The sequence below is a fragment of the Polypterus senegalus genome, chromosome 6, assembly GCF_016835505.1.
Source record: "Polypterus senegalus isolate Bchr_013 chromosome 6, ASM1683550v1, whole genome shotgun sequence".
NCBI classification, from domain to species: domain Eukaryota; kingdom Metazoa; phylum Chordata; class Cladistia; order Polypteriformes; family Polypteridae; genus Polypterus; species Polypterus senegalus.
The window spans coordinates 30,807,985-30,835,966 of record NC_053159.1 but is presented as its reverse complement, the minus strand read 5'-3'; the positions used below and the strand labels follow the sequence as shown (position 1 = coordinate 30,835,966).

The window sequence follows — 27,982 nt, the reverse complement described above, 5'->3', positions numbered from 1 at the left end:
CTGGACAATAGAAAGGCAAAAACTAATTTCTGCCAAATACTGACTCAAAGGGTGAGCAAATTATAGAATCAATCATTTCTTTTATTTCAATTCAAAACAGCAGCAGAATTTTGTACATTCACACCATACAGTTTCTGGCGTGGACCAACTTCAAAAATTCACAAATACATTAAGATTCCATATCATAAAACAATAAAATCCAAAAACAAGTTTGGTGAAAAAGTGTATTTATAGCAATTATAGCTAAATACAATAGTTAAAAGTGGAAAACAAAAACCATACAGTATGTCCCATCTTACTTTTGAGTTCTCTTGGTTATTAAGACTCTTCTGTATTAAATGTCACTAAGAAGGATAAATGAGAAAAAAAGAAATGTAACAGCAGCCCCAAGGAGGATTGCATAAAACTGCAACAAGAAAGAACTTGTTATGCTTCTCCAGATAATAAAGGAGTGTAATTTCATTGCTTGGCTGTGATTTTTGTGTGTTCATAGCTAGAGACCATTCATTAGATGTCTTGCAACAAAGCAGGTACTAAGGAGGCACAGTCGGGTATGACGGGCACAGCCTGCTTCAGTCTGTGCACACATGAAGGAAGGGTATGCCAGGGTGGGCACCGCTTCATACACACTGCGACATCTGCTTTGTTATTTTCTTTGCTCTCAAGCGAGTGCTGCTACTTAACTGAGACAGACCCGAATTGTTGCAGAATGTCCGCTGCTTCTTTTGGGTGGTTCTGAAAACAACATTTTAAGCAACAAATAATTCTTTTATTTAAAGCAGTTTACAAAAGGTTGTTAGTTGGCAATCTTCTCAATTTCATCTATGTCGTCTGTATCCAATTTTTCTATTTTTTTATCTGGAAAAGAAAAAAAAAAAAAAGAAAGAAAGTCACAGCAAGCGAAAGTTGTCATTTGCTGTATAAAAGCGACTACAGTTCTGAGATCAGAACTCATGTGACCAACAAGCATAACAATTAGAAATTCACAAGATAAAGTTTCAGATTTTGTTTTTCTTCAGCTACTGTACTCAACAAGATGTCACTGACTGCCCCAAACTCCACCATGAAATTACAGAAAGGCTGTTCCATTCACCAATCATGGCGTGGATCGGATGTTCCACATTTTAATTTGCACATGCAAGTAAGAAAGTCACACTATTCTGTACACGTGACAGTAATGAGCCGAAACCTAATTTAACATCATCATCTGCAGCAATATATGAAGGGGAGGCAAATGAAAACCCTACAATTGCAATAGAACACCGTCCCATCGTCATGTGAGTTGACAGCACCGTTAGCAATGACATTAGGAGGATGTATAGTGTAGACGAGCTACATGGCGTCAGAGTAGCAGTACGGCAGCCCCACTGAAGATATTCTGAGCAGTGAAACTGATTGAAATGAAGGTTCAGTAACGTGATGTGTGTCTCTCATTCCAGAAAGGTTACGAGTGGAGCAGGAAGTTCAGAAATGACTCCCCTCAAGTGGGTAACACGCACAGAGTAAGGTGCTCCACTCCCACAAAGTGACGGCAAGGTGAGTAGGTAGAGCAGCTGGCATCAGGATTGAAACATCGACGTTTTCATGCCTGTCACATTCAAATGACGTGGACTTTAGAGGAGAGGTGTCTTGTTGCAACATAACAACGCTCAGCCCCATACTGCCTGTACAAGCAGAGGACCTGCACCTCCACATCCACCACACTCCCAACGATCTTCACATTTCTGGACCACTTAAAGAAGTGACAGACACAAAGGCTTTCAGGTCAGAAGAAGAGGTGCAGCAGGGGCTGTGCACACACAAAATCAAAACATTTTCAAAAGGAATCCATGAATTTTGCAAGTGCTGGGGGACTTGTGTCAAATGTCATCGAGATTACGTAAAAAAAAAATAAAAAAAAAGATACAGTTGTGTGAAATGTAAGGCTTTCATTTGACTCACCTCCATAAATGATTTGTGTTATTAAAGCAACTTTTCACAATATTTTCAGTGCAACTCTAAACTGGCCCTGTGTGAATATGTGTGTGTGTGCCCCCATAATGGACAGGGCAGGCTGCACAAAATCCTCAAAATGGATTTTTTGGGTTTGATTTACTTTTCGTTCACTGCATTTTGTCAGAATACTCATTACGGCACAATTTAATGTAATGAAGGTGTGCACATTCAGAAAATGGAAGACATGCCATTCCCCTGCATGTGGACCAGGCTGCAGTGCATTCTGTGGGCAGTCCGCGTGTTGTTTATTCTCACTGAGTAGGGGATCACAGTTTTTGCAGACATTTACAAAAAAAAAAAAACAAAACAAACTACAACATTTACATACATAGAATTCCACATCAAGGTAAAAATTCATGTTAACATAATAAATGAAAGGTGACCGGCTGATGGCTTAGGACAGGAAAGCAAAAACTCCAGTTATCAGAATTGCTGGAGGGTTCTCAAGTTACGCCTCACATTTACTGACCAGGTTTAAAAAATGGCCACCCTACCCATTCTGTTCATTCTGCATTTTCGTATACTCAAAGTGAAGTTCATAATTGTGTAGTTCTAAGGTTCACAATCACTACCTGGCAAAGTAGAAGAATGCCAAGGAGAGAAAGGAAAATCCACTTAACAGCTCATAATGTCATCTGTGCTCTAATAAATAACAAGAAAACCTGCTTACAACACAAGGAGCAGCTCTAATCTGAATATGTCAGAAGAAAGCAGGAGTCGTTAGCCTGGATTAAATGCCCAGACTGATGGGACATCCCTCACACAAGAGGACAGATCATCTGTTCTGCGGAATACACAGTACACTGTAATGAAGGCCAGAAGGTTTACAGTAATGCGCTCTGTTAAGTAAAGGAAGCCAATGGTTCAGAGAACCTGAGGGTTATTGAAAACGAAACCGTGAACTCGATGAGCATAGTAGGAAGGTAACATTTAGTGTTTGTTTTATCAGTAAATACATGTGATCAATTCAATGAATGTAGCAGACTGTGTACCTCATATTCACTCCTGCAGTAGTAAAAGAAAGCAAAGCTGCCTCCAAATAATAACCAGAGGAGCACAAGTGAAGAAAACAGCTTTTGGTTTGAAAGACACATGCTTAGAGATGCATACTGTACATGCAAATGGGTCAAGAAATCAAAGCTAGATGGCTTCTGCTTCCCAGAATGCTCCCTGTGTATCTTTGGGGGCTGCGACAGTACCGGCATACAGTTAACGTAATAGCTACCTGTTAACTGCCCCACTGCCAGTTCAAGTGCATGCATGTGTGCACACATTTATCATGCTCAGTGATGGACTGGCCAGCTCCCCAGGGTTCATTTCTATCCTGAGCTCATTACTGTCAAAGATCTACTGTAACTCCAGCTGCCCATGAAAGCTCAATAATGAGTTTTAACAAAACTAGGGATCCATAATAAAATCGCACTTTAAACAATGGCATCTATATTCCGATCTGTAATATCAAATTTCTTATTTCACACATAAGTGCAACAAACTACTGCACTTCCAAAAATCCTCCAAAAAAGCTGTTAGGCACAAAACAAAGGAAAGGAACTTACTGAAGTGCTCCTCTATTCTGTTTAGGATGTTCATGCTAAATTTGCTGTCCACCATGTTAATCGCTAGACCTCGTTTACCAAAGCGTCCTGTGCGCCCAATCCTGTGCAGGTATGTCTCATTGTCAGGGTTCCCGTCTTTATCTACTGGCAGGTCAAAATTGATGACAACAGACACTTGTTCCACATCTATGCCTGAAAATTAAGAGAAAGATCACATAAGCATCATCAGCTAGGGTTCTTGCAAATTGAAGCAACAACATCTGATTATCATCACGGCACAAATCTAAACTGTAATATTCTATAATATTCAGTCCTAAAACAAACACTTTTCCTAATAATATTACAACTTTGTGAGTATTAAATTACTAAATATTTCATTTAACTCTAGTATATTGTAATTTATTATTCCCTTTTATTGGATGTGATTTTTATAAATTGTGGTCAAGCAATTACTCACACTGCACAATATTTGCTGAAACTGTACAAGCATGTGTGGTTCGATTGACGTGCCATGATGTGAGCGCACATATAATACCTGTACAAGGCCTCAACAGACACTTTTACTCATTGACATTTTGCAATAAAGCTTTACCCGCTCAAAAAAGCAATATGGCCACAGGCTTCTCAAAATGTCAACAAGGAAAATGGCTGTATTGCTGACTTTTGCTGTATGGTGTTCTGAAGCTACAAAGAAAAGTAAAAGGCATAACTGGACACACAGATGGCTGGGAAGACACGGACAACACAATCTGTCTGTTTTACAGAGAAAATGGGAGGTTATGTAATTAACCATTGTGTGGTTTTTTTAGGTCCTTCCAGTAAATGTTTCTTATGATACGTTGTCATTGGCTATTTATTGCATGTATGCTGCAATGTGAAACTTTTTTAAAATTAAAAAGGTAAAAATGAGCAGGACGACAGCAATACCCTGGGTACAAAGTCCAGCCACTATACTACAACATACCGAATACAATACCAATCACTTCTCATTGCTGTTACAAGAAATCAAATTCAGTATGTGTTTGGCCAACCAGTTAAAGTAATTATAATTTTTAATCATGGTGTTCATTTCCTTCCATGATGCAACAGAGATGAATAATAGGAAAAGTTTCCTTGACCTTTGTCGCACAATGAATTTCAAGAAATTTGATGGTGACATTAGACTGCCCACACTACAAGAAAGCCGATTAAAATTTCTGACATGACAGAAATTGTTCAGGTGGCTGAAAATCTTGCCACAAAAATCGTACACTGCATGCCTGGCTTTAATGAGGTTAAAGTTGAGTTCCTATCACTATACAACAACAACATTTATTTCTATAGCACATTTTCATACAAATTATGCAGCTCAAAGTGCTTTACATAATGAAGAAAGAGAAAAAAGACAAAATAAATCAAAATTAGAATAAGGGAACAGTAATTACATTGAAAAAAAGTAAGGTCCGATGGCCTGGGAGGACAGGAAAAAAAACAAACTCCAGACGGCTGTAGGCAGACTATAGGCAGAAATGTGTAAATCTATTTGACACAGCTTTTGTTGTGGAGAAATCTCAGAAAAAACAAGCAGAGTCTTCAGAAAGGCAGTCAGAATTTAAGACTTTATTACACAGCATAGAAAACAACTGCAGAGCACATAAAGCCTGTCTCAGTTCATGAAGTGAGCCCCGAGCGTCCAGGGCACCCCGAATATATTACAGTTCCTATCTCAAAATGCCTCCCTTCCAGACTAGTTTCCCAACGTCTACTGTATATAGAGGTCCCCATGATGTTTTCCCCACTCAGCACCTTTACCCATAACAATCACCTGGCGTTCCAGACTTTCTCATAGCAATGTTCTTTCCCCTGAAGACATCCCCATAACAGTCTTCTTTCCACAACAATATTTTTGCTAGCAGGACATATTTGCCATTCGGCGATGAGCACCACATGATTACCCCTTCCTTTATTTTTACGGCCTAATCCAGGGCTGTTAAGTTCTATGGCCTTTCAGTTGTTAATCAACTTCCAACTTAACACTTACTGTATGTTGAGAAACAATTAAATTTAGATCGGGGGACCCATAGATGAAAACTAACTGGACTGCCTAATTAATAATTCAATAAATGGTTACTTGTTGCACTAGCATCCTGCAAGGCTAAGGGTAACATAACAGATGGCTGTGCCAGTGAGCGGTAGCGCACAGCTTCACTGATAAGGGCTAAGCCGTAAACAACCTTGACATGACACAGTGCTTCACGCTTGAGAGAAAAGAAAAAAGACAGGCCTTTAAAAATTGCTTCTTTAAGCTCACTCATATATGCTACTACATCTTATTATTATCATCACTAAGCTATATAAAGAAATACTGCCATATAAACTACTGCTTACGTCATGGCACATTTTCAGGAAAAACTCCCCTAGCTTTCAATAATCAAATCTTAAGTCCCTATAGTGCTCAATGCTAACTAATATCATAATACATTGTGTTTAATTTTATTGCCCAAGGTATCAATGAGCTCTAATGCTTCAAATGCCATTTAATTGCTTATATATTTTATACGCCAGCTTAAGAGCTTACCCTTTACTCACACAGACAAAGGCCTTATATGCAGCTTGTTTACTCTTAAAAAGCTCTGCTCCTGTATTTTTCAAAACAAAGTTTGCCTGCTTGCTTCCTTGGAGAGCATGGTGACCTTGTCTCACAGCTTGCCTCGCAGAAACTCAAAAACAAAGCAAATAAGAAGGACAGGCAGGCAGGCAAGAGGCATCTCCAACAAAATTAATGGTGTCCTTTTAAAGTTGTTTCAGGTCTAAACTTTTCATAGCTAAGAGCACAAGACTAATAATGAAGCTCACTGATCCCTAATCAAAATTCTCAACACTTTTAGCAAGGTAATCTCAGTAGTACCACCTGTTAGAATGGAGAACTGATACCTTTTTATACAAGTACTGATAAAATGTACTGATTCTGCATTCCAGAGATGGCGCAGTGTAAATGTTTGCACCACTAGAGAGAGTCCTATACCTACACATGGTGCTATAATTTAAATAAAAAAAAAAAAGAAAACTGATATAGGCTGTCAGTAAATTGATAAAAATTCCAGTACAGTAAACATTATTGCAATGTGATGGATTGAGAAATAATAAATTAAGTGACAACTTTCGGGAACTTTCAGGTTTACCCTACACGTGATAAAACCTTTGAAGAGTTGTGAATATGCTGAGTCTATTTACTTGTGCTTGGGGATAATTGATTTTTTATTCTGGTATCAGAACCACCAAAAATTAGTTACAATAATAATAGCATTTCATAAGATTCCTAAGAATTATTTAGTCCAGAATGCTTAAGTAAGCAGTCCTGAAACTGGCATTAAGCTGTTTTCAGCCAAGAGTTCAGCAGTAAAGAGTGCATGTGTGTTAAAACTGAATATAATTTTAATATAGATTTTTGCACTCTTGCTTATTTATGAAAAGGGACGGTCAGAAGTCTCCTATTTTTTATGATTTAATTCACATGCATCAGCTAGTAGATGTTAGGTAGCCATAAAGATAAACGCAAATCCAAATGTTTAAAAAAAACTTCTGACCAAACAGATTTTTACATATATTTTTTGGATAATTAATAAGTATGCATTTCAAGAAAGCATTTTATACTTTATGATTTAATAACAGGCCTTAGAGGTAGTTTAGCGTGAAAATGAGTGCTTGCACAGGATAATGACCAATTGTTTTTCTGTCTTGGTCAAGAACCAATATGTGAATAAAAGATTATTATGTTTAACTACAGTGCACATTCTTGAAAAGAGCTACACTGAGCCAAAGCAGAGAAAGCTTCACCCTTACAGATTCCTATGCAATGGTAACCAATCCTTATAACCACAGATAATCTTAGTTTCTATATTTGTAAGCTATTTTTCAAAATATCACTTCTTCATGCATACAAAAAAAGCCAGCAGATGTGACAATGTCTTATGTAGAGAAACAAAACCAGCTGGTAGCCTGCTATTATACACTATTAAATAAGGGGTGAAAAAGATTAGTGGCTTTATTTATATGCAAAACAGACAGCACATACTGAGCATAAACTTTAAGACGATCACAGACTACTAACTGGAAATTTATGCTGTTCTTTCTTCTGAAGTACTTTGTTAGCTACTGTATTAAAATAATGTCATTCTTGATTAATTTTTCTATATTAAATTCAACTTGTTCCATTAACAGCTGTGTTTGGGGTTCTTCCAGAGGGGCTTAAAGTGGAGAAGGACAAACAAATTGTGATTGCATGCACTACTCTTTTGGCACGCAGACTTATTCTGATAAACTGGAAGAACCCAAACTCTCCTCTTTTACGTCAGTGGGAAACCAATGCGTTATACTATTTGAAATTGGAAAAAATGAAATACTCAGAGGATCCATACAGACTTTTTTCACAACATGGCAGGATCTAATCAGTAATATTTTAAAATAAGCTCACAAAGCACAGAGAATTTATTAATTTAGGTATGTTTACAGGTCTTAAATTTCACGCTGTTTGGCTTGCTCTCTCTCTCAGGGGTGGGGATCGATCTGTTCTTAACTCAATTTTTCTTTTTGTAAAAACTTGATTGCTTTGTATGGACTGCAATAAAATTAATAAAAAGGAAAAAAAAATTCAACTTGTTGCTCATTTATTTCAGAGCAGCTCTGACAAGCTGTGTCTGATTAATAAGCACACCATACGGTTCAGAATCACTGGATCAGTCTAGGAGTGAAAAATGTTTCTCAGCACAATATCTTGCTTGTATCCTCTACAGTATGTTGAGAAGGTGTACTTTACCTTTAGACAGAAATCAGGAAAACCTAAAAAGGAAAAAGTCCAACAACTGCTAAAAAGCTATAATACAAATACCAAATACAGCATTATTATATAAAGCAATGCTAAAATGGATGTAGTAGAAGGAAATGCATACCGAGAGTGTAAACAGATTTGTAGTTGTGTATAATGCTTACAGCCAGAAAATAATCATGTTATATTTTTGTACATGACTTCCACAACTAACCTCTTGCACACACATTGGTTGTCACAAGGACTTTCTCTTTCCCTTCCCTGAAACGCTGAATGACAGCGGCTCTCTGTTCTACCATCATTTCACCGCTCAGTAGTGCCACTTGGTGACCTTCCCTGGACAGCTCCCCTGCTAACCAGCCTGCTGTTTTTCGTGTCTGTGAAAATGCAATTTTAATTTTGTTAATCATCAAAGGTATGCCACAGAACAATGCAACTAGTAGGATACAAATTTAATATGTCCATAATTTATAACTTACATGGCAAAATATCATAGCTTGTGCAATAGTGATGGCGCCATATATGTTACAAAGGGCTTGGAATTTCTCTTCTTTGCTGTTACAAAGAACGTAGTACTGCTTGATTGTATCCAGAGTCTCCTCTTCTCGCTTTAACTTAATAATGTTTGGGTCAGGCACAATCCTCTGTGCAAAGTTCCACACTGAATCTTCAAAGGTAGCAGAAAAAAGCAGCATCTGGCAGTCTTTTGGCAACATTCTACAAAAAAAGAACAACAGAGACTCAGCATAGTCATGTTAGGTCCTCATCTTTTTTACTTTGTCTTGTCCCACTGTGCAAAGGCCTTTTTGCAGACATTTTAAAACATACGTTAGTTTGATCCAATCATTAGGACTATTAAAACATTTAAAAAAAAACAATGAAAACATTCATTTATACAACTGAAGGTCTCTATTATGTTACACAGAAGCCTTAAGTTAAAAATAGTACCAGAAGTACCAGAACCCTTAAGTTAAAATTATTTAAAAAAATAGTTTCTGACAGAATATATTAAAATATATGAAGCATGACTACCAAATGGAAAGGCGATTGTTAGATATCAAGATAAAATACATAATGGCCTGTAAAGAAACGTGGAGAAGCTTAACAATAAATAAAAATCGAGTATAGAAAAAAAGACAAGAACAACCAGTATAAAACAGGTAAATATGGACTTCTCCAAATGAAAAAGAAAATTAAGTTATTTATAAAATGGCAACTTTGAGATTACACATGATATCCAATTCTAAAAAACACCGAACGTTTTATCAAGGTTCAACAATCCAGACAAAAAACACACTACATGTTCTCTGAATTACTTTTTCCCGCCATTTAGATTCCAAGATGAAGTCATAACAGTTATTTAAAAAGTCAACCCCTGTGGGCTTAGGCACTATGTTACTAAATTATATTGGCTCCACTGTACCCTAAAATCTTCCTTATCTGCTATTGTGTTTTATTGACTCCACCATCATTCCTGTGTCCAAGTCTACTAAGACAACCAAACACTGGGATTTTAGACCAGTAGTCTTTACATTTGTAGCAATGAAAAGTTCCACATTTCTCATTTTCATTCATCTCAGAACTTGTACCTCTGCATTACCAGAACAGTACCAGATTTCTCAATGAGCCATGAAGTGTACTGAAAACTACCTCAAGTACTTCCATCACACCTTTTTTTGATTTGTATTTACTGAATAGTCATGTCTATTTGCAGACCACAGTTCAGAGACTACGTTAGTCCATGAACTGTTTGGGTACAAGCATCATCACACCTACAGTTCTGCTTGAAAGTTTGTGAACCCTTTAGAATTTTCTATATTTCTGCATAAATATGACCTAAAACATCATCAGATTTTCACTCAAGTCCTAAAAGTAAATAAAGAGAAACCAGTTAAACAAATGAGACAAAAATATTATACTTGGTCATTTATTTATTGAGGAAAATGATCGAATATTACATATTTGTAAGTGGCAAAAGTATGTGAACCTCTAGGGTTAGCAGTTAGTTTGAAGGTGAAATTCGAGTCAGGTGTTTCAATCAATGGGATGACAATCTGGTGTGTGTGGGCACCCTGTGTTATTTAAAGAACAGGATCTATCAAAGTCTGCTCTTCACAACACTTTTGTGGAAGTGTATCATGGCATGAACAAGGGAGATTTCTGAGGACCTCAGAAAAAGAGTTGTTGATGTTCATCAGGCTGGAAAAGGTTACAAAACCATCTGTAAAGAGTTTGGACTCCACCAATCCACAGTCGGACAGATTGTGTACAAATGGAGGAAATTCAAGACCATTGTTACCCTCCCCAGGAGTGGTCGACCAACAAAGATCACTCCAAGAGCATGGCGTGTAATAGTTGGCGAGGTCACAAAGGACCCCAGGGTAACTTCTAAGCAACTGAAGGCCTCTCTCACATTGGCTAATGTTCATGTTCTTGAGTCCACCATCAGGAGAACACTGAACAACAATGGTGTGCATGGCAGGGTTGCAAGGAGAAAGCCACTGCTCTCCAAAAAAAACATTGCTGCTCGACTGCAGTTTGCTACAGATCACGTGGACAAACCAGAAGGCTATTGGAATAATTTTTTGTGGACAGATGAGACCAAAATAGAACATTTTGGTTTAATTGAAAAGCATTTTGTTTGGAGAAACGAAAACACTGCATTCCAGTATAAGAACCTTATCCCATCTGTGAAATACGGTGGTGGTAGTATCATGGTTTGGGCCTGTTTTGCTGCATCTGGGCCAGGACGGCTTACCTTCATTGATGTAACAATGAATTCTGAATTATATCAGAGAATTCTAAAGGAAAATGTGAGGACATCTGTCCATAAACTGAATCTGAATAACACAAGTCGTTCTACCAAAGAATGGTTAAAGAAGAATAAAGTTAATGTTTTGGAATGGCCAAGTCAAAGTCCTGACCTTAATCCAATCGAAATGTTGTGGAAGGACCTGAAGCGAGCAGTTAATGTGAGGAAACCCACCAACATCCCAGAGTTGAAGCTGTTCTGTACGGAGGAATGGGCTAAAATTCCTCCAAGCCTGTATGCAGGAATGATCAAAAGTTACCGGAAACGTTTAGTTGCAGTTATTGCTGCAAAGGGGGGGTCACACCAGATACTGAAAGCAAAGGTTCACATACTTTTGCCACTCACAAATATGTCATATTCGATCAATTTCCATAATAAATAAATGACCAAGTATAATATTTTTGTCTCATTTGTTTAACTGGTTTCTCTTTATCTACTTTTAGGATCTGAGTGAAAATCTAATGATGTTTTAGGTCATATTTATGCAGAAATATAGAAAATTCTAAAGGGTTTACAAACTTTCAAGCACAACTGTATTACTTTATTTCCAGAAGAGCAGGAGACAATAAACAATTTAGTTAAGTTGCAGTCTGACTAATAGTAGCACGGCTCTTGAAGGATCTGTGTAGCCTAACTGTCTTCTCTGTTTACAAAAACCTTTTTTGCTCCGATCAGTTCAATACAATTTGTCAAATATGCCAAAGATGATAATATATTCTGCGGGATATTCAGTGAAGCTCAGTGCATTCTGGAAGGGAAGTGAGCATTTGCTTGATACACCACAAATGGCCTTTAGGACAAAACATCTAAATAAACTGATAACATTATTGATTATGGGAAGAAGCAAAAACCATAAATTCCACTTTATATCCAAAGTCAGCCAATTTCTATAATCTGATCTTTTTGAATGTACATCAGCAATAACTTGAAACTGGGACGGAATGGTAGCTCAGAGGCTAAGGGTCTGCACTAGTATCTTGTAGGTTGCTGGTTCAAATCCCGTTACTGTCAGAAGCAATCCTACTTCACTGGGCCCTTGAACTGAAAATTTCTCCAGAGGGGCTGTACAATAGCTGACTCTGCACTCTGATCCTCAAAGGTCATGTGAAAAAGACAATTCCATGGGAATTAATGCAGGGAAAAAAAACCAAAAAAACACTGGGTTCATCATCAGGAAAGCCATTAGCCATGAATGCCAGAATGTCATTAGCCCTCTTGCATGATGACTTCTAATTCCACTAATCTGTTCTAGCTTCTACCCTCCTTGTTCAACAAAATACAACATCTCAGGAAAGACTGCTTCCTCGCTGTTTTCCCTTTAATAGTCCTCCTTAAGAAGATTGCAAGTTTAACAATGACTGTGCTCAGTATGTGCTGTTGTGTTTTAGGTTGAAAGTTTGTGATTTATAGTGTATTACCTATTTAGTATGATGAAAATAACAACTAGACCTGTTCACATGGCAGTGAAGAATCTTAGTTTTCCTTAAACAAAAGAATGTACCTTTGAATTCGAATGCTTTGGTCTTGGTGACCCTGGGTTGCAATCATGACATCTGCTTCATCCAGTACAAAGACTCTAATTTTCTTTGGCTCAATAAATTTCAACTTGGCACACCAGTCAAGTACTGTGCCTGGGGTTCCAATTACAATTTGTTCTTGAATTTTCATACCTCTTTCCACTAACAAATATACAAAAATGACATTGTTTAGGAAATATACTTTTATTTAAACAGATCTACATTGATGTACTATTACACAGTATTTGTATTTACTTCTGGATATCCCAATTAAAAAATTATGCTTATCTAGAACTTTTTTTAAAGAAAAAAAAAAAATCTCCAATGCAATACTACATAAACTGTTTCAATAGCCTCTGGTATTCCATAAGGGTCTACTTCATATTCAGCAGTGGCTGTGCTGCATCAATGTGATATATTTTGATCTCTTTTTGAACTTTTCAAACACAGAATAGTAAATGTACCATATTACTTTATTCAAAATAAATAATTTTTAAATCTGCATTCATTTATAAAGTTTCTTTTTACACCCAAGCATAATTCTATCAAAATTATGTTATTATTTTTGTAGGGAAAAAAGAATAATATTAGCATCATATTATACACTAGATTACAGAGATTAAATGAACTATTTGATTTAACAGATTATTTTATTACAGACTGTTCTACAATCACATGCCCTTTTCCCCAGATAGCTGGTCTCAACCATATTTATTGAGCATTGGCTTAAATGTTTAAAACAAGACTATAAAATATTATTAAAGACACAATCAAATAATAATTAGTACATAATAATGCAATAAATATAGAAGAAATCAAAACAAACATTAGATTTGTACTTTCAGCCTCTGAGGCATACCTACATTTGTTTCCTCTGACTGCATATGCAAGTTTCACCTCTGGGTAAAACTTCCCCATTTGCTCAATGACTTTCCCAGTCTGTAATGCCAGTTCATAAGTTGGAGAAACACAAAGGCACTGTGCAAAAAAAAAAAACCAAAAACACACACACATTTAAATAGAGATAAGGATTATACAATACTCAAGGCTGAAATAATTAAAAAATTTACAATCCTTAAATTTAAAAACACATTTCTTTTAATAGGACAATAAAGGACTGCCAAAACTTGAAGAGTCTGTTTGGTTAATCCTTATATAATCTTATTTTAGAGATGCTTTTAATAAATGTGCTATATTTAAGGAGCTAGGTACTGCTGATGGATTTTTGAAAGAAAGCATCCTACTGACAACCTAGCAGCATGAAAGGATTTTATTTTCAAACGAGGAACTAAAAGTTACTTTCCCAGAAACCTAGGGATACACAGACTCCAGTCGGTAAGACAATGAATGAACAGAATCATTGTACAAGAACACTGAATTAGTCCCAGAATTCAACACAAGACTGCTGTGGAGTAAATGAACATATCGCTTACAAAATGGAAGTATTTAACATTACACAAAATCATTTTTTTTATAACCAGCTTAATCCAAATTCAGAGAGAAAGGCAGGAAACCTCTCATTCAAGGGCTGCCTAAGCGCAAACCCACACTCCAATTAAGACTTACCAATAGATCAATAATGCACTTGTATCGGGATATGGGGAAAAAAAAAAAAACACTCAAAAAATGGAGAAACATGGAAACTTCACACAGACAATGATAGGACTGGGATCCTGAAGCAGGTGCTGCCATTTAAGAAAGTTTTTACTGGGTGAAACTACATTGTGTTAAACAAAATACACCATTAAGCTATATGTCAAGCTTTAATACACTTAAAATTAGTCTTGAACAAGAATAAAAAAAATAAAAAAACAAAAACAAGATTCTTTTTCATTATAAAAAAAATAGCTTAAAAACAGTTCTATCCCTGCCTCCATTTTCATACCCTACATTTTCTACAGCATGATAGAGAGGAGGTCTGAAGCAAAGCAGACATACAGTATTGGTAATTAATCCATTAATTTAGCTCTTCATTTCTTTTACACGGGAACGGCCTCTTAAAAATAACAGTCACCGGCACTGTAGTAATGTTTCATTTGACACTTCTATCCCTTGCAGCAGGTCTTGTGTTTAATGTTAACATTATGATACCTTCTTCATATCTCTACGTTTTCCCTTGAGGTAAAAGATTACTGACATACTAACATACTGCAAATAATTACAAGCACCCAACTCTGTTTACAGATGATTTTCGCCTCATGGGCAGATTTTTTTATTTGTAAGTATTTTACTTTTAACCTAGGCACTCTATCATTAAGAGCCATTGCATTACTCTCAATAACTTCATCTCTTCACTGCATTAAAGGAATACTCCACCCAATTTTTTTTTTTTTAAATAAGTTTCCTACCCATTTGCTTTATAGTGAAAAATTTAGTATTGGGTTTTCATATAAAAAAAAGAAGAAAGATATTTTTGTTATAATAGAAGTCAATGGTGGTCAGTGTTGCACCATGGCAAACAATGTAAACAAAACATTAATGATGAAACAATTCTTACATTGTTCCTCTCACATAATCTAGTTTGTTTTCTAGCTGTTATGCTCAAAATGTGAAAAAATCAATTATTTTTTCAAAAATATTCTTGCCTACTGTAGTTACTTCCTGAATTATCAGCATGCACATAAACAAGAAACCTACAGCTTTATGGGATTGCCTTTTTGAATTAAAGACCTGCCTCTCTACATTATTATTATTATTGGTCAAGAGTCCCGCTTTCAATTAAAAATTTGACTCAAATAAGGGTTTAGGTATCCTGCTTATGCGCATGCTGATAATTTAGGAAGAAACTACAGTATATTTTAGTAAAAAAGCATGCATTTTGCACATTACAAGCAGGGTTGTGGAGTCGGTAGAAAATCCTTCGACTCCGACTCCTTAGTTTCTGGTAGTTCTGACTCCGACTCCTCTGTATTTAATATGCTAATGTATTTCCATGTTGATTAAAGGAAGGCAACATGCACGTCATTTAACCACAGAAATATTGGCTAGGAAGCTGACTCTCTCCCGTATTGGCCAGTATAAACAAAAGACAAGAACCCCTGAACACACATCAGGCCACAGCACACACCTACACCTAAAGCACTTGTTTACACTCAAATGAACTTGTTAAACACATTATATCTGAAATAAAATGAAAACACTTTTTTGTAATGTACCATAATCCAGATTACAATATGTGCATGTCAGGTTTTATAATAGCTCAGTTGAACGTCACACTAGTAGTAACACAACTATGCATTGGGCTTTATTCTCACATCAGATAAGTAATTAATTATGACTATTGTTTGTGAAATGGGACATTTGAACTTGCTATGTTTTTTTCATTACACTTTCTATTTATTAGGAGTCGGAGTTGGTACATTTTTGCCGACTCCGACCCCATGTACTCAAAATTGTCTCTGACTCCTCGACTCTGACTCCATAGCCCTGATTATAAACATAACTAGAAAATTGACGTGTGGATTATGCAAAATGAGCAATACAAGATTTTTTTTTCATGGCAGGATTGGCACTCCAGTCACTGTCAAAAAACCTCACACTGTACCAGTGTGCTGCTGAGGTGTCACCCACTGCACTTAGGTGCCAATCCAGGTGGTTTTTCTTGTGGTAGATGCAGCAATGAGCTATCAGCACATGCTCCTAACCTCTCTTTCTTGCCATTGCACAACACTGGCTGCCATTCACTTGTGTATGACACAAAGTACATGGAGTAACATGTAAAACAGATACATATTGTTAGGTGGGGTATTCCTTGAAGGATAATGCATGGGTTTGTTTATATAACACTTTACACCGCACCATGTACTTTTGCTTCCACTTTGATTGGAATCGTTTGAGTTGATCTCCATAATTTCTTTAACACCAGAAAGTGTTTAGTGATTTATTATGGAAGCTTACCTCTGTAAACATGAAATTTATAATCAGTGCAAATGAAGGAACTGCAGGTACAAACAGTAAGATGATATCTTCTTATGAGTTACATCTATTCTTAATAAAGCTAATTTGGTTACACTGACCTGCGGCCATTTGTTTACTGACTCCACGTGACTTAACATTGCAAGCACAAAAGCGGCAGTTTTTCCTGTACCAGACTGAGATTGTGCAATTAAATTCTGTGGCCTGCAAAAGATTTAAGCGACATTGAAGGCAACCTGTAACTTACATAAAAAAAAGAAACATGGCTTATTTTTAAGCACACTGCTATAAAAAAAAGTAGACTTACGGCACTGCGAGCATCATAGGTAAAGCATTTTCCTGAATTTTTGATGGTCTGTTGAAGCCCATAGCATATACACCATCTAACAGCTGTTTTTTTCTAGATATAAAAAAGAGAAAAGGAGTCAAATTTTGCCTCCCTCTGGTTGTATCTGCAAGTCAAGAGTTAAAAGGACAGGAGAGGTTTAACTTACAATCTTAATTCTTCAAATGATTTGACAGAATACAATGGTGAGTTTGGATCCCTTTGAAGAACTTCTACTTGGTTAGTTGTATTTACCAGGTTGCTGCGAATCAGTTTGTTTAGCAGAGACTGAGCTGCTCTGTCGTCTGAAATTAAAAAAAAAAAAAAAGGGAAATTTTAAACACATAATAGGCTAGTAAACATTCACATAAATCACATATAGACGGCACAGCAAATCTATGGCAAATGGCACAAAAACTAAATGCATAAAAGATACAGAAGGAATTTCTGCAAAGTGTTACACCTAGGACTTACTGTCACGTACCGTTTACTTATATAAATCAGACAAATCAGCAAAGTAATTAAATTACAGTTAAATGACTACATTTACTTACCTTTGTCATCATCTTCTGTTTTATTCACGTTATCCTCTGGTTTTGCTGTATCTGTAACAACAAAATCCTACAGTAAATCATAGACACTTTTTATGGTACATTAATACAATTACTTAAAGGTCTGAATAAATACTACTTATAAACTGAATGACAAATAACTTAAAAGAAATACAATCACAGTCACTTTTGCATCAGACAAAGAGAGCGGTCCCCAGGAGAATTGGACATGTACACAGATAAACATCTTACTTTTGGTCTTGGTTACCAAAGTATCATTTGAATATTCAAAGAAAGGTAACCCTTATGATTTATCGTGTAATCCACATCAGTGTCGGACTTCATTGTAAACTGATTTGTTAGTTAAGCTAAACCGCTTCTACTGCTCCTTAGTACAGAGCATACCATGGAAGAAGTCAGCACCTACTGTTCTTAAAAGCCTGGCCCTGCACCTGTGAAGTAGACAGAGATCTGCTGCCATAAATGAAATGGCATAAAAACAAATGGGGATAAATGCCTATTCCAGCTGAAGCCAGCAACTTTTATAATGGCTCACTGTCTTTTAAATATTTCAAATATAAATGTATGCCATTCAGGTGACTGATTTTGTTTTTTTTGTGTATAATGCAAAAAGCACCTATTGCAGTTGCCATGTCAGTTGTCTGTCCATATCAAACAACTCAGGTCTCACTGGATCAATTAATTTGAAATTTGGCATACTTATTCTTTAACGAAATTTGTTAGGACAGTTCCAGTTTTTACTGAGATAAAATAAAAGCAAAAAGATACCTATCTAAAAATTATTGCGAGTGGAAAGGGAAATATGAGAATCGTTTTCTAGTGTAGGGGGAATAAATATGCACCCAGGGCTTACAATTAAAACAAAAACATTCTAATCATTTAATATTTTCCTGACACTATCATTTATCAGCAAAATAACAAACCTGCTCTCTATTATGGCCCGAATCAGTCAATAATTTCACCAAGACTTAAGCAGGTATTTACAACTCTTTACCCGGTACTTCTTTCAAAAGTGTTATGTTCAAGTTATTTGAACAGCAACTAGTCACAGATCCTCCACAACTGACAACTAAATGCAGAAGGACATGACATGATTTCCAGTCAAAGGGGATGGCAAACCTGACTACTGAGTTACTGATCTCGTTGCCTATATATATCAGAATACAAGACAACCAATTGGAAAACATGTGAAATTACATGATTGCGTGATGACATTCAGCACTGTTTCACATTTCCAAAGTATTGCAAGCTCGCCTGTTTTTGTGACAGTCTGTAGTGTTCTGCCTGACAAAGCTAATGCTGTATGAATGCTATTCGGGTATGGTGAGTTCAACCACAATCTTTAATTTTTTTCTATTCTGTCATGGCATCTAAAACACAAGGCAACAGACAGACTAACCTCTCTTCTGTATGCAAGGTCCAGGTTACTTATTCCTCGCAGCTGTATTATATGCATTGTATTTCAGGGTGAGCGCTCAAATTGTCACCTCTTGAATACAAACAGCTTGCTAAAATGATATAAATGAAGTCTGCGATTGAAAATTGTTGAAAACGGCATGTCATGTGACAGGATCTTAACAAAAGCACATCACTTTATGCCATTTTTTACATCATCTGAATTGAACTCTCCATAAAAGCTATTGAACCACCGTAAGTCTATTTGGGCTAAGTTTTTAACTACATGGCATTGTAAAGTACTGTTTAAAGCAGGTATTTAACACTGTCTATGACCAGATGTAACTGCATTTTATTATCCTTGTTATTTTCAAATGACACAAAAATAATTAATAAACAAAAATGTGGTACCTGACTGATGAAGCAAGTAAAAAAAGATTCCAACATTCAAATCAGTTAAGCAAGTTTTAGAATGCACCTGAATGTTATGCCATGTAAGTGCAGGCCAGTTTCAAATGTACTGAAACTGATTTTCTCTAACACAATATTATCTGAAACTATCACAGGAAAGTTTTTAAGTGGTTTCCACGTGCAGACAGCAATTGTCTTACCATTTGATTCAACTTTTGATTTTTCACTGAGATGTAAGTTGCCAATCTGGAAAAGAAAAAAAACAAGCAAAATAACTTTCAGTACATATAACATAATATTTTAATTAGTTCACGTATTATAAAAAACATGCCATTTGTATTCAATTTTATGTGGTAGTGCCACATGATAGGACTAGAGCTGCCACGGACTACTGCGCTTTACTGTAGATTAGCCCTCTTGACATGATAATCATAATTTAAGCAGAGCTGCCTGCAGTTTTACACCAACACTGCATTCCCAGTGGGGACTTAAGATTCTAAAATGGTTACTACTCATATACTGTTGACCAGTGTTTCCCAACCTCGGACCTGGGAGGCCGCTGTGGCTGCAGGTTTTTGTTCCAAACAGATTCACAATCAGTGACAACACCTGATAGCACTGAGCACATTTAATTAGCTGGTATTTTGCTCTTCTTTTATTCTACATTCAGAAAAGCACAGCAGCATGACTTTTACATTTATAAGATATTTAGAAATATTTCTGCTTTTGCTAGAGATTTAAATGCTTAACTCTCTTTTGTTGATTTCATTTTATTTTGCCCTTTCTCTGTGCAGTTTTCCCCCTTCGTTGTGTCTTACTAATGACAATTAAAAACGAGCAGAGCAGACACGTTGGCAAACAACGCTGAATAATCAAAGGCTGCAACTACTTTAGCGTCAGACCCACTAATTACTAAATACTGGATTAATTAAACAATAAGAACACCTGGAAAAGTAAAATGAAAATCAAGATGAAAATATTGTTAAAAAGAACAAAATACAATATTACCATATAACTGCTTGGTAAATATATATATATTTTTTTAACCAAACGTAGTTTTCTAATTTCTATATTGTTTCCAATATACAGACTTGGGAAATAACACATCACTTAGTTAGCCCCGAAGTCCAATTAAAAGCAGAAGTTGGTTGGAACAAAAACCTGCAGCCACAGTGGGTCCCCAGAACCGAGATTGGGAAGCACTGCTGGAGACTAATCCATACTGACCCCTGCTTTCTCTTCTGTTCTTTTTCCAGGTTTCTGGGGTGGCGATCTGCGCCCCACTACCTGATCAAAGCCCTGTGATGTCCTTACACTATGCGACACTTCAGTTCCACCTGGGGTAGTAAATGCTAACATTACTCAAAGTTATTGTCTGCTTTTACATGCTTTTTTATTACTCTTTAATTTAATATTGTTTTTTGTATCAGTATACTACTGCTGGATTATGTGAATTTCCCCTTGGGATTAATAAAATATCTGTCTGTCTATCTATCTATCTGTCTATCTATCTACATTGACGGATCAAAGGCCAGAAGTCCACATCATCAGATTCTTCCATGAGAACCCTGAATACAATGAGGACTGACTGAAGTCATTTATGTGAGGTAGAATGCCTAGAGGGGGCTGGGTGGTCTTGTGGCCTAGGAACCCCTGCAGATTTTTTTTTTCTCCAGCCGTCTGGAGTTTTTTTTTTGGTTTTTCTGTCCTCCCTGGCCATTGGACCTTACCTTTATTCTATGTTAATAAGTGTTCCCTAATTTGAATTATTTTGTCTTTTTTCTCTTTCTTCATCATGTAAAGCATATTGAGCTACATTGTTTGTATGAAAATGTGCCATATATAAATTTATATATATATATATAAATGTTGTTGTTGTAGACTATTCAAACAGTGGGAGCAAGACTAGAAGAATTAAAGTAGAAAAATACTGTATAGTATTCATTCAAGTTGTTAATTAAATGATTTTATTTAACGTGACTTCAGCAACAAAAACAAATTAAAAATTCTGAGGTGACCATACCATTATTGCTTTAACAATCTGTACTAAATGAGTCCATTTAATCTACAATGGATTGGTGTTTCACCAGTTTTGTGTCATAATTTATGTGTAAGTAATCTGATCACACACAAAAAAAAAAAACAGTTTAATAAAATAACCACTTTACATATTTAACCAATACTCCAATCTCTCTCCCTTCTAATTCGGCTAGTCCCAATAACACAGAGCTTCTGTGAACATCAGTACAACAAAGATGGCACCATTTATTTCACGTCTTAGCATGTGCCCGTTTTTGCAGGCACTAGGATGTCATTCTGGCTTGTTATCCTGCTTAAAGATTCAAATAAACTCCTCTCTTTCTCCCTTGTACAGGCCACAAAATTTCCTAGATGCCATCTTTAAGTCATTTTGCAAGCAACGAGTTGACGAAGACAATGTTGGCTTCCCATTACCATCTTTTAATTCAGTCATTAAACTGTTAATTCAATTAGTGATACATAAGCAAAACAAGTAAACCCCACGGGCTCAAGGGTGAGATCTGCGTAACACTCACAAACTACTGTCTGTGCAGAGCACTAAGCTGCCACTTTCTATCACATAATTCATGGCAGGTCTTTTTCAAATCTCAGCATCAGGACTTAACTAACATGTACCTATCTAGTCATAAAAAATACTTATAAAAACATCAGGTAACAAACCACATAACAGATTACATATTGTTATATTTTATCCTTTAATTATTTTATTTGTGCCTTTTTGTTACAGTTTGACATATTTGACACATAGTTCAGTTTTCTCTTTACTATTACAGTATGGCACCAACCGCCTTTGTCAAATTCACACAGCCAAATCAAGGGTCACCAGGGCTAACATGGCACACCCTAATGCAATGGCACTTTGGCTCTGGGTTAATTCCAGCTGCGCTTTTGTTTAGCAATGTCTATTCACTTATAGTCTTCGTCAAGTACCTTAAATGTTAAATTGCAAAGAAACTTAGTTAACAGCGACAGCAAACCACAGACTACAAATCTGCTTGGAATAAAATATGTGCAGCAAAATGGGTTTCCCAAGACTGACAACTGCAAATGACGGACTTAAAAACAACATTGCTTTTTGTGCAAAGCTCAGTATTTTTTCTGTTTTCTTTCTCCACATCTGCAACTTTCCTGCAAAGCCAAAATACAAATACAATCTTAAATCTGATGCTCTGATTATTACGTGTGGTAACTTTAAGGTTTTAATAAATGGCACAATGACTACTGCCCTAAAGCACTCGCACTGGTCATCATCAAGAGCTTCAAGAAGCGACATTTGGACCACCTGAAGGGTGGACTTCCCACATCACATGACCCTCTCCAGTTTGACCATCACCCAAACCATTCCTCCGAGGATGACATATCATCTACTCTTCATCTGGCCAAAATAAACACTTATGCTAGGATGCCGTTAGTAGACTTCAGTTCAGCTTTCAATATCATCATCCTTCAGAAGCTCATAGGGAAATTGTGTCTGTTGGGATACAAGACTTCCCTATGCAGACCCCAGACAGTCCACACTGGAAACACTATCTCCAGTACCATCACGTTGAGAACTGGCACCCCCGTCCTGGGGAACATTATTTTGTTTCACTGTATTCTGCAATACTGTGTATGGAGGACATAACAGTTAAGTCAATTGACATGACCTGAGTAAAGAGAACATCAGGTACACGACTTTGTGTTGTCTATTAATTACAATGGAGATCTGTATTTTAATATATTCTTATTCATCATGGTTCCAGAGAGTACAGATGGATTGCATAACAGTCACACATGCAACTAAGAATTTAATTTTACACTCTACACATTAGATATCACTACTAGTACTACTTGGTTTCAGTTTGGATGCGGTCTTCTGTACTCTCTGCCTTAAAGCCACAGAATGTATGCTCAATCAAACTATATATAAAATGTTCAGAAATGACAGTCTAACACCAAGTCAGTTAAGCTACAGGAATATCAATCTGTTCAGTTTGATGCATAAGCGATTGTGAACCAGCTTCACCAGTTTTGGTGCAAATGAAAATGACTGGAGAGGCAACAGCAAGACAACTGACCGAAACGGGAATGGCTTTGCAGGTGGTGGCCACAGACAATTACTTTCTCCTTATTCCTTATCTTGCCTGACAGATTCTTCTCTAGTTTCCTTGTCAGTACTGGTAACATGAGGCAGTACCTGCAGCTGATTCAGGGTGCATAGGTAGCAAGGTTATTATAGTTAACGAAAACTAAAATCAAAACTGAAACTATTATTAAAAAAAGTTTTCATAAACTGAAATAAAATAATTAACAAAACCGAAATGAAAAACTAAAACTAAATAAAACTATTAAAGTAGCTGGAAAGATTAACTGAAATAAAATAATAACTTACTAAAATATTTTTAGTTTTCGTTTTTGAATGAATATTCTTGCCGTTAGTCTTTAACCTTTGTAAGTTTAACTCTAAAACAGAATTTGCGGTGACAGAGCAAGCTGAATACGGGTGTGTAAAGCGTGTGAAACAGAAAGCAATTTACGTGCTGCCTTTCTTTGCGCTTGTTGTATATCAAGATGTAATTGAAACGGCTGAAATCAGAATGTGCTGGTCAACAAAACATTTACCATATGGACAGAAAAATCACAAGTGAGTAACGTTTCAGTTTATTTCTCATGTGACTGCTTTTTGTCGACAGCAATTCACCTGCCACTTCGCACAAGAAAAATCGTGTTTACTTTCTCATATACAAGGTATAGAAAAAGTATAATAATCATGAAAACATTCGACCTCGATATTTTGATGAATCTTGACATTATAGACCTACGAGAGTCCAAAAATACCGTTTTTTGAAATGGTATGTGTGTGCAAGTGTGTATATAAACACGATAACTCAAAAACGCAACTAGATAGATGGAGGAAATTCGGCATGTTGTTGTTGCACTACAGTTGTAGATGTGTATTTGGGCCAAATACATCACCCGGAAGTGGTACTTTACCTGAACACATTTTCTTTTTATTCATGCAGAGTCCGATTTATTCAACTTTACTTTTATAATAATTGTTCAATACATTATTAATTTGATTTGTTGTTGACGGTTCCTTAACGTACATAATATAAAAAATATAATAATTTTCTTGTGGTTTACACCTCAAATATCCATTCCCATATCCAAGTATACAAGAAAGTGTACGGGCGACCACTCCTGTTTTTTTAAAATAAAAAAGCACTGATTGAGCGACTGACTAGGTCATCATACAAGATCAGCATATTGTTGCTGACCAATCACTTTTGCTTTAAAAACATTGTTTAACAATGAAGTGACACAAACAAAGGTAGGTAGGCTAAGAGAGTCTGCCAAGTGATGAAAAACTAAACATACTATGGGGTTTTATGTATTTATTCCATATTTATTCATTTATCTTTTTTAGTTCATATTCTCAACTCAAAATACCTGATATTGTGAAAAGAATCCATTAGCACAGTTATATTTTAAAATATTTGTCTTCCTTTTTTCATGTTTCTCTCTCTCCGTCAACATAGATAGTTGAAATATATTATTTTTGTTCTTAACATCAACCTCATTGCATACCGGGGATTTTTCCTGCCTTACATCCAAACCTGCTGCAGTAGGCTCCAGGTTTCCTGCAATCCTGCTCTGGATCAACAGGTTTAGATAATGTATATATTGTTCTTACTCTCAGATGCTATCTCTGTCGTTTTATGCCTATCCGTACTCCTATTACCTGCTCTTGCTCTGCTCATTATGGGTTTACTGTCCTTTATGTTGGGCTATTCAAGTCTCACTGCCCCTAACCTTCACACTACATGTTTGCTGTTCTTTGGTTCCCTCAATAATACTAGGTGGGGTCTGCACACTGATTCAAGTCTAAGAGTCCTGTTCTTCCTAAGCCCCCGTGACTTTCATGAGAAAATATTTTAAAACTTATAAAATTGTTCATATTCACTATTTGGTTTGGATTATGCTTGTTTTTATCAGAAAAAATCAAAACCTGATTGTAAACCATGTAGTGCAGTAAGCGTCCACTAACATTAAACTCGTATCCAAATCTTAAGTGTATAGTTCTGTCTGATTGTGACACAAAACTAAACTCCGTAGGAGCTCCATGTCATAATTACTAAAACTAAAACTGAAACTAATAGATATAAAAATAAAACAGAAATGTCTTTGTGAAATAAAAACTAAACTAAAACTACACGATGAAGGAAAACTAAAACTAAACTGAATTTCCAAGTAAGGTCAGAAAAAATATAGAAATAAAAACTAATATAAAAAGGCAAAACTATAATAACCTTGATAGGTAGTCCAGCTCCTACAGGATGGCAAATCCATACATACTGTTGCAAGAAAGTTAGCTGCATCTCCCAGCACAGTGTCAAGTGCTTGAAGGAGATACCAGGAGACGGGCTGTTACATGAGGAGAGCTGAATGGGGCTGCTAGAAGGGCAGCAACCCAGAAACAGGACTGGTATCTGCTCCTTTGTGTGAGGAGGAACAGGAGGCGTACTGCCACAGCCCTACAAAATGACCTCCATCTGGCTACTGATGTGCATGTTTCTGAGCAAATTATCAGAAACAAACTCCATGAGGGTGGCATGAGGACCTGGTATGATGTCCTATAGTGGGACTTGTGCTCACACCCCACCACCATGCAGGCAGACAGGCATTCACCAGGGAATACACAATTGGTAGCTCCGCCACTGGTGCACTGTTCTATTTGCAAATGAGAGCAGCATCACACTGAGCACATGTGACTGACATGAAAGAATCTGGAGAAGACACTGTGGTGAATGTTATGCAGCCTGCAACATCATCCAGGATGACCAGTCTGGTGTTGGGTCAGTGATGGTCTGGGGAAACATATTCTTGGAGGGTCGCACAGAACTTCACATGCTAGGCAATAGTACCCTAACTAATGTTAGGTAATGGATGAAATTCGCAGATATTGTTAGACCTTATTACCCTAACTAATGTTAGGTAATGGATGAAATTCTCAGATATTGTTAGACCTTATGCTGGTGTAAAGGCCCTAGGTTCCTTCTGGTGCAGGACAATGCCCAGTCTTATGTGGTCAGAGTGTGTAGGCAGTTCCTGGATGACACTGAATGGCCCGCATGTTCCCCAGACCTGAAAACAATTGAGAACCTCTGGAACATTTTGTATCGGTGCATCCGATGCTGCCAAGTAGTGCCACAGACTGTCCAGGAGCTTACTGATGCCCTGATCCAGGTCTGGGAGGGGATCCCACATGACACTACTGAGTCACATTATGAGTTGATGTGGTGAAATTCATGAAAGTTGGATCAGCCTGCGATTTCAATTTTTGACTTTTAGTAGAATGTTGAACCCAGCCATCAATACGTTGGTGATTTTAGTTTTCACTGCATGTTTTTTACATCATTTTGTTCTCAACGAATTATATAGTATTACTCAGTAAAGATTTTCCACTTGAATATTCTGTTTGAGATCTGATGTGTGATTTAAATGTTCCCTTAAATTTTTTGAGCAGTGTAGATCTAATCAACATCCAGCATGTTTTTTAAGTTGGAATGCCCAGGCAGTCTTAATAATAAAATGCAAGGAGTACTTGCTCATCAAACCTTGGGGTCATTATTCCCCGTCTTCATGGAAGAAAACGTTCAAATGCGACAAACCGCGACTGTACACCAGTAGGAATTCTTACCGTGTCCTCAGAGAACTGTACGTGCCTGCTATTCTGTTGGCCATCCTACAACCAACCCGAGAAATAGAGAGGGAGGCTGAGGGGGCCGCATTGGACCGATGCTGACAAAATTAACAGCCCGGTGACCGCATAGTCAGCTTTTCTGTAGCCATCACCACCACAAGTGCTGCCGTGGGAATGTCGTGTGTCGCCTGTTCACGCTCCCTGCTTACCAGTACTACACTGACACGTCCAAGGGATGGATCAGCGCTTAGCGGGTGGGTGGTTAACCTCCTTAACTTACAGGGGGATCATGCGATGCGAAGCCTCAGGACTGAAAATGACCAGTGTAGCACATGAAGACGGGTCCATGCGATCAATCAGCGAGTGCTTGACGAACAAGGGAACGTCGTCACACCGATGCACAGAAAGCCCGAGTCACTGCGGCGACACCCAGCACTGCCGGAGGCGCACAACACAGCAAGCCCATCACGCAGCACACCGGAGAAACCAAAAGTTGAACGCCAAGGCAAAATGCCCCGAACAGACATTGCTCTCCAAAACAACACGGGGCACCTTAGTCACAGTGGGAACCCTTCTTTTTTTCTTCAGTATGAGGCCAACTGGCCTGCTCCTCACCCGCATGTTCATTGATGAGCGAGCGCGGGCTGACGCTGATTATGAAACTTAATACAGCAACAGCATCACATTTACCGTTAATTTTAAGAAATAATAACAATAAGACTGATACGGACCGACTCGGCAGCAGCCTCTTGTTCATCTACAGCGAGAGCCCACGAGTTCGCCGCCATCTCCAGAAAAGAAAACACAACTTGACTAACTTGGTCCTACGTGATTAGTGTCCCGCCGTAACGCGAGAGTAGTAAACTTTGGTTCCGACCTCTTCCGCGGCGGCCACCCCGCCATATCTCCTAGCGCGGGGTTTTATGCATTTATTATTTATAGAGAGGCAGACAGAGA

General features: G+C 37.2%; 1 protein-coding gene across 1 annotated transcript; it reads right to left on the bottom strand.

The window, feature by feature from the left end:
• Window positions 1-60: 60 nt before the first annotated feature.
• On the bottom strand, window positions 61-27,863 carry LOC120530919 (ATP-dependent RNA helicase DDX19B). The gene is made up of 12 exons (XM_039755731.1): window positions 27,757-27,863; window positions 19,503-19,548; window positions 17,479-17,529; window positions 17,094-17,229; window positions 16,907-16,999; window positions 16,701-16,803; window positions 13,548-13,662; window positions 12,669-12,846; window positions 8,835-9,072; window positions 8,570-8,732; window positions 3,552-3,743; window positions 61-858 (listed from the first exon to the last, which is right to left on the bottom strand). The coding sequence occupies exons 1-12, from the start codon at window positions 27,811-27,813 to the stop codon at window positions 797-799; spliced, it is 1,434 nt and encodes a 477-aa protein (XP_039611665.1). The 5' UTR covers window positions 27,814-27,863; the 3' UTR covers window positions 61-796.
• Between the last annotated feature and the right edge of the window lie 119 nt (window positions 27,864-27,982).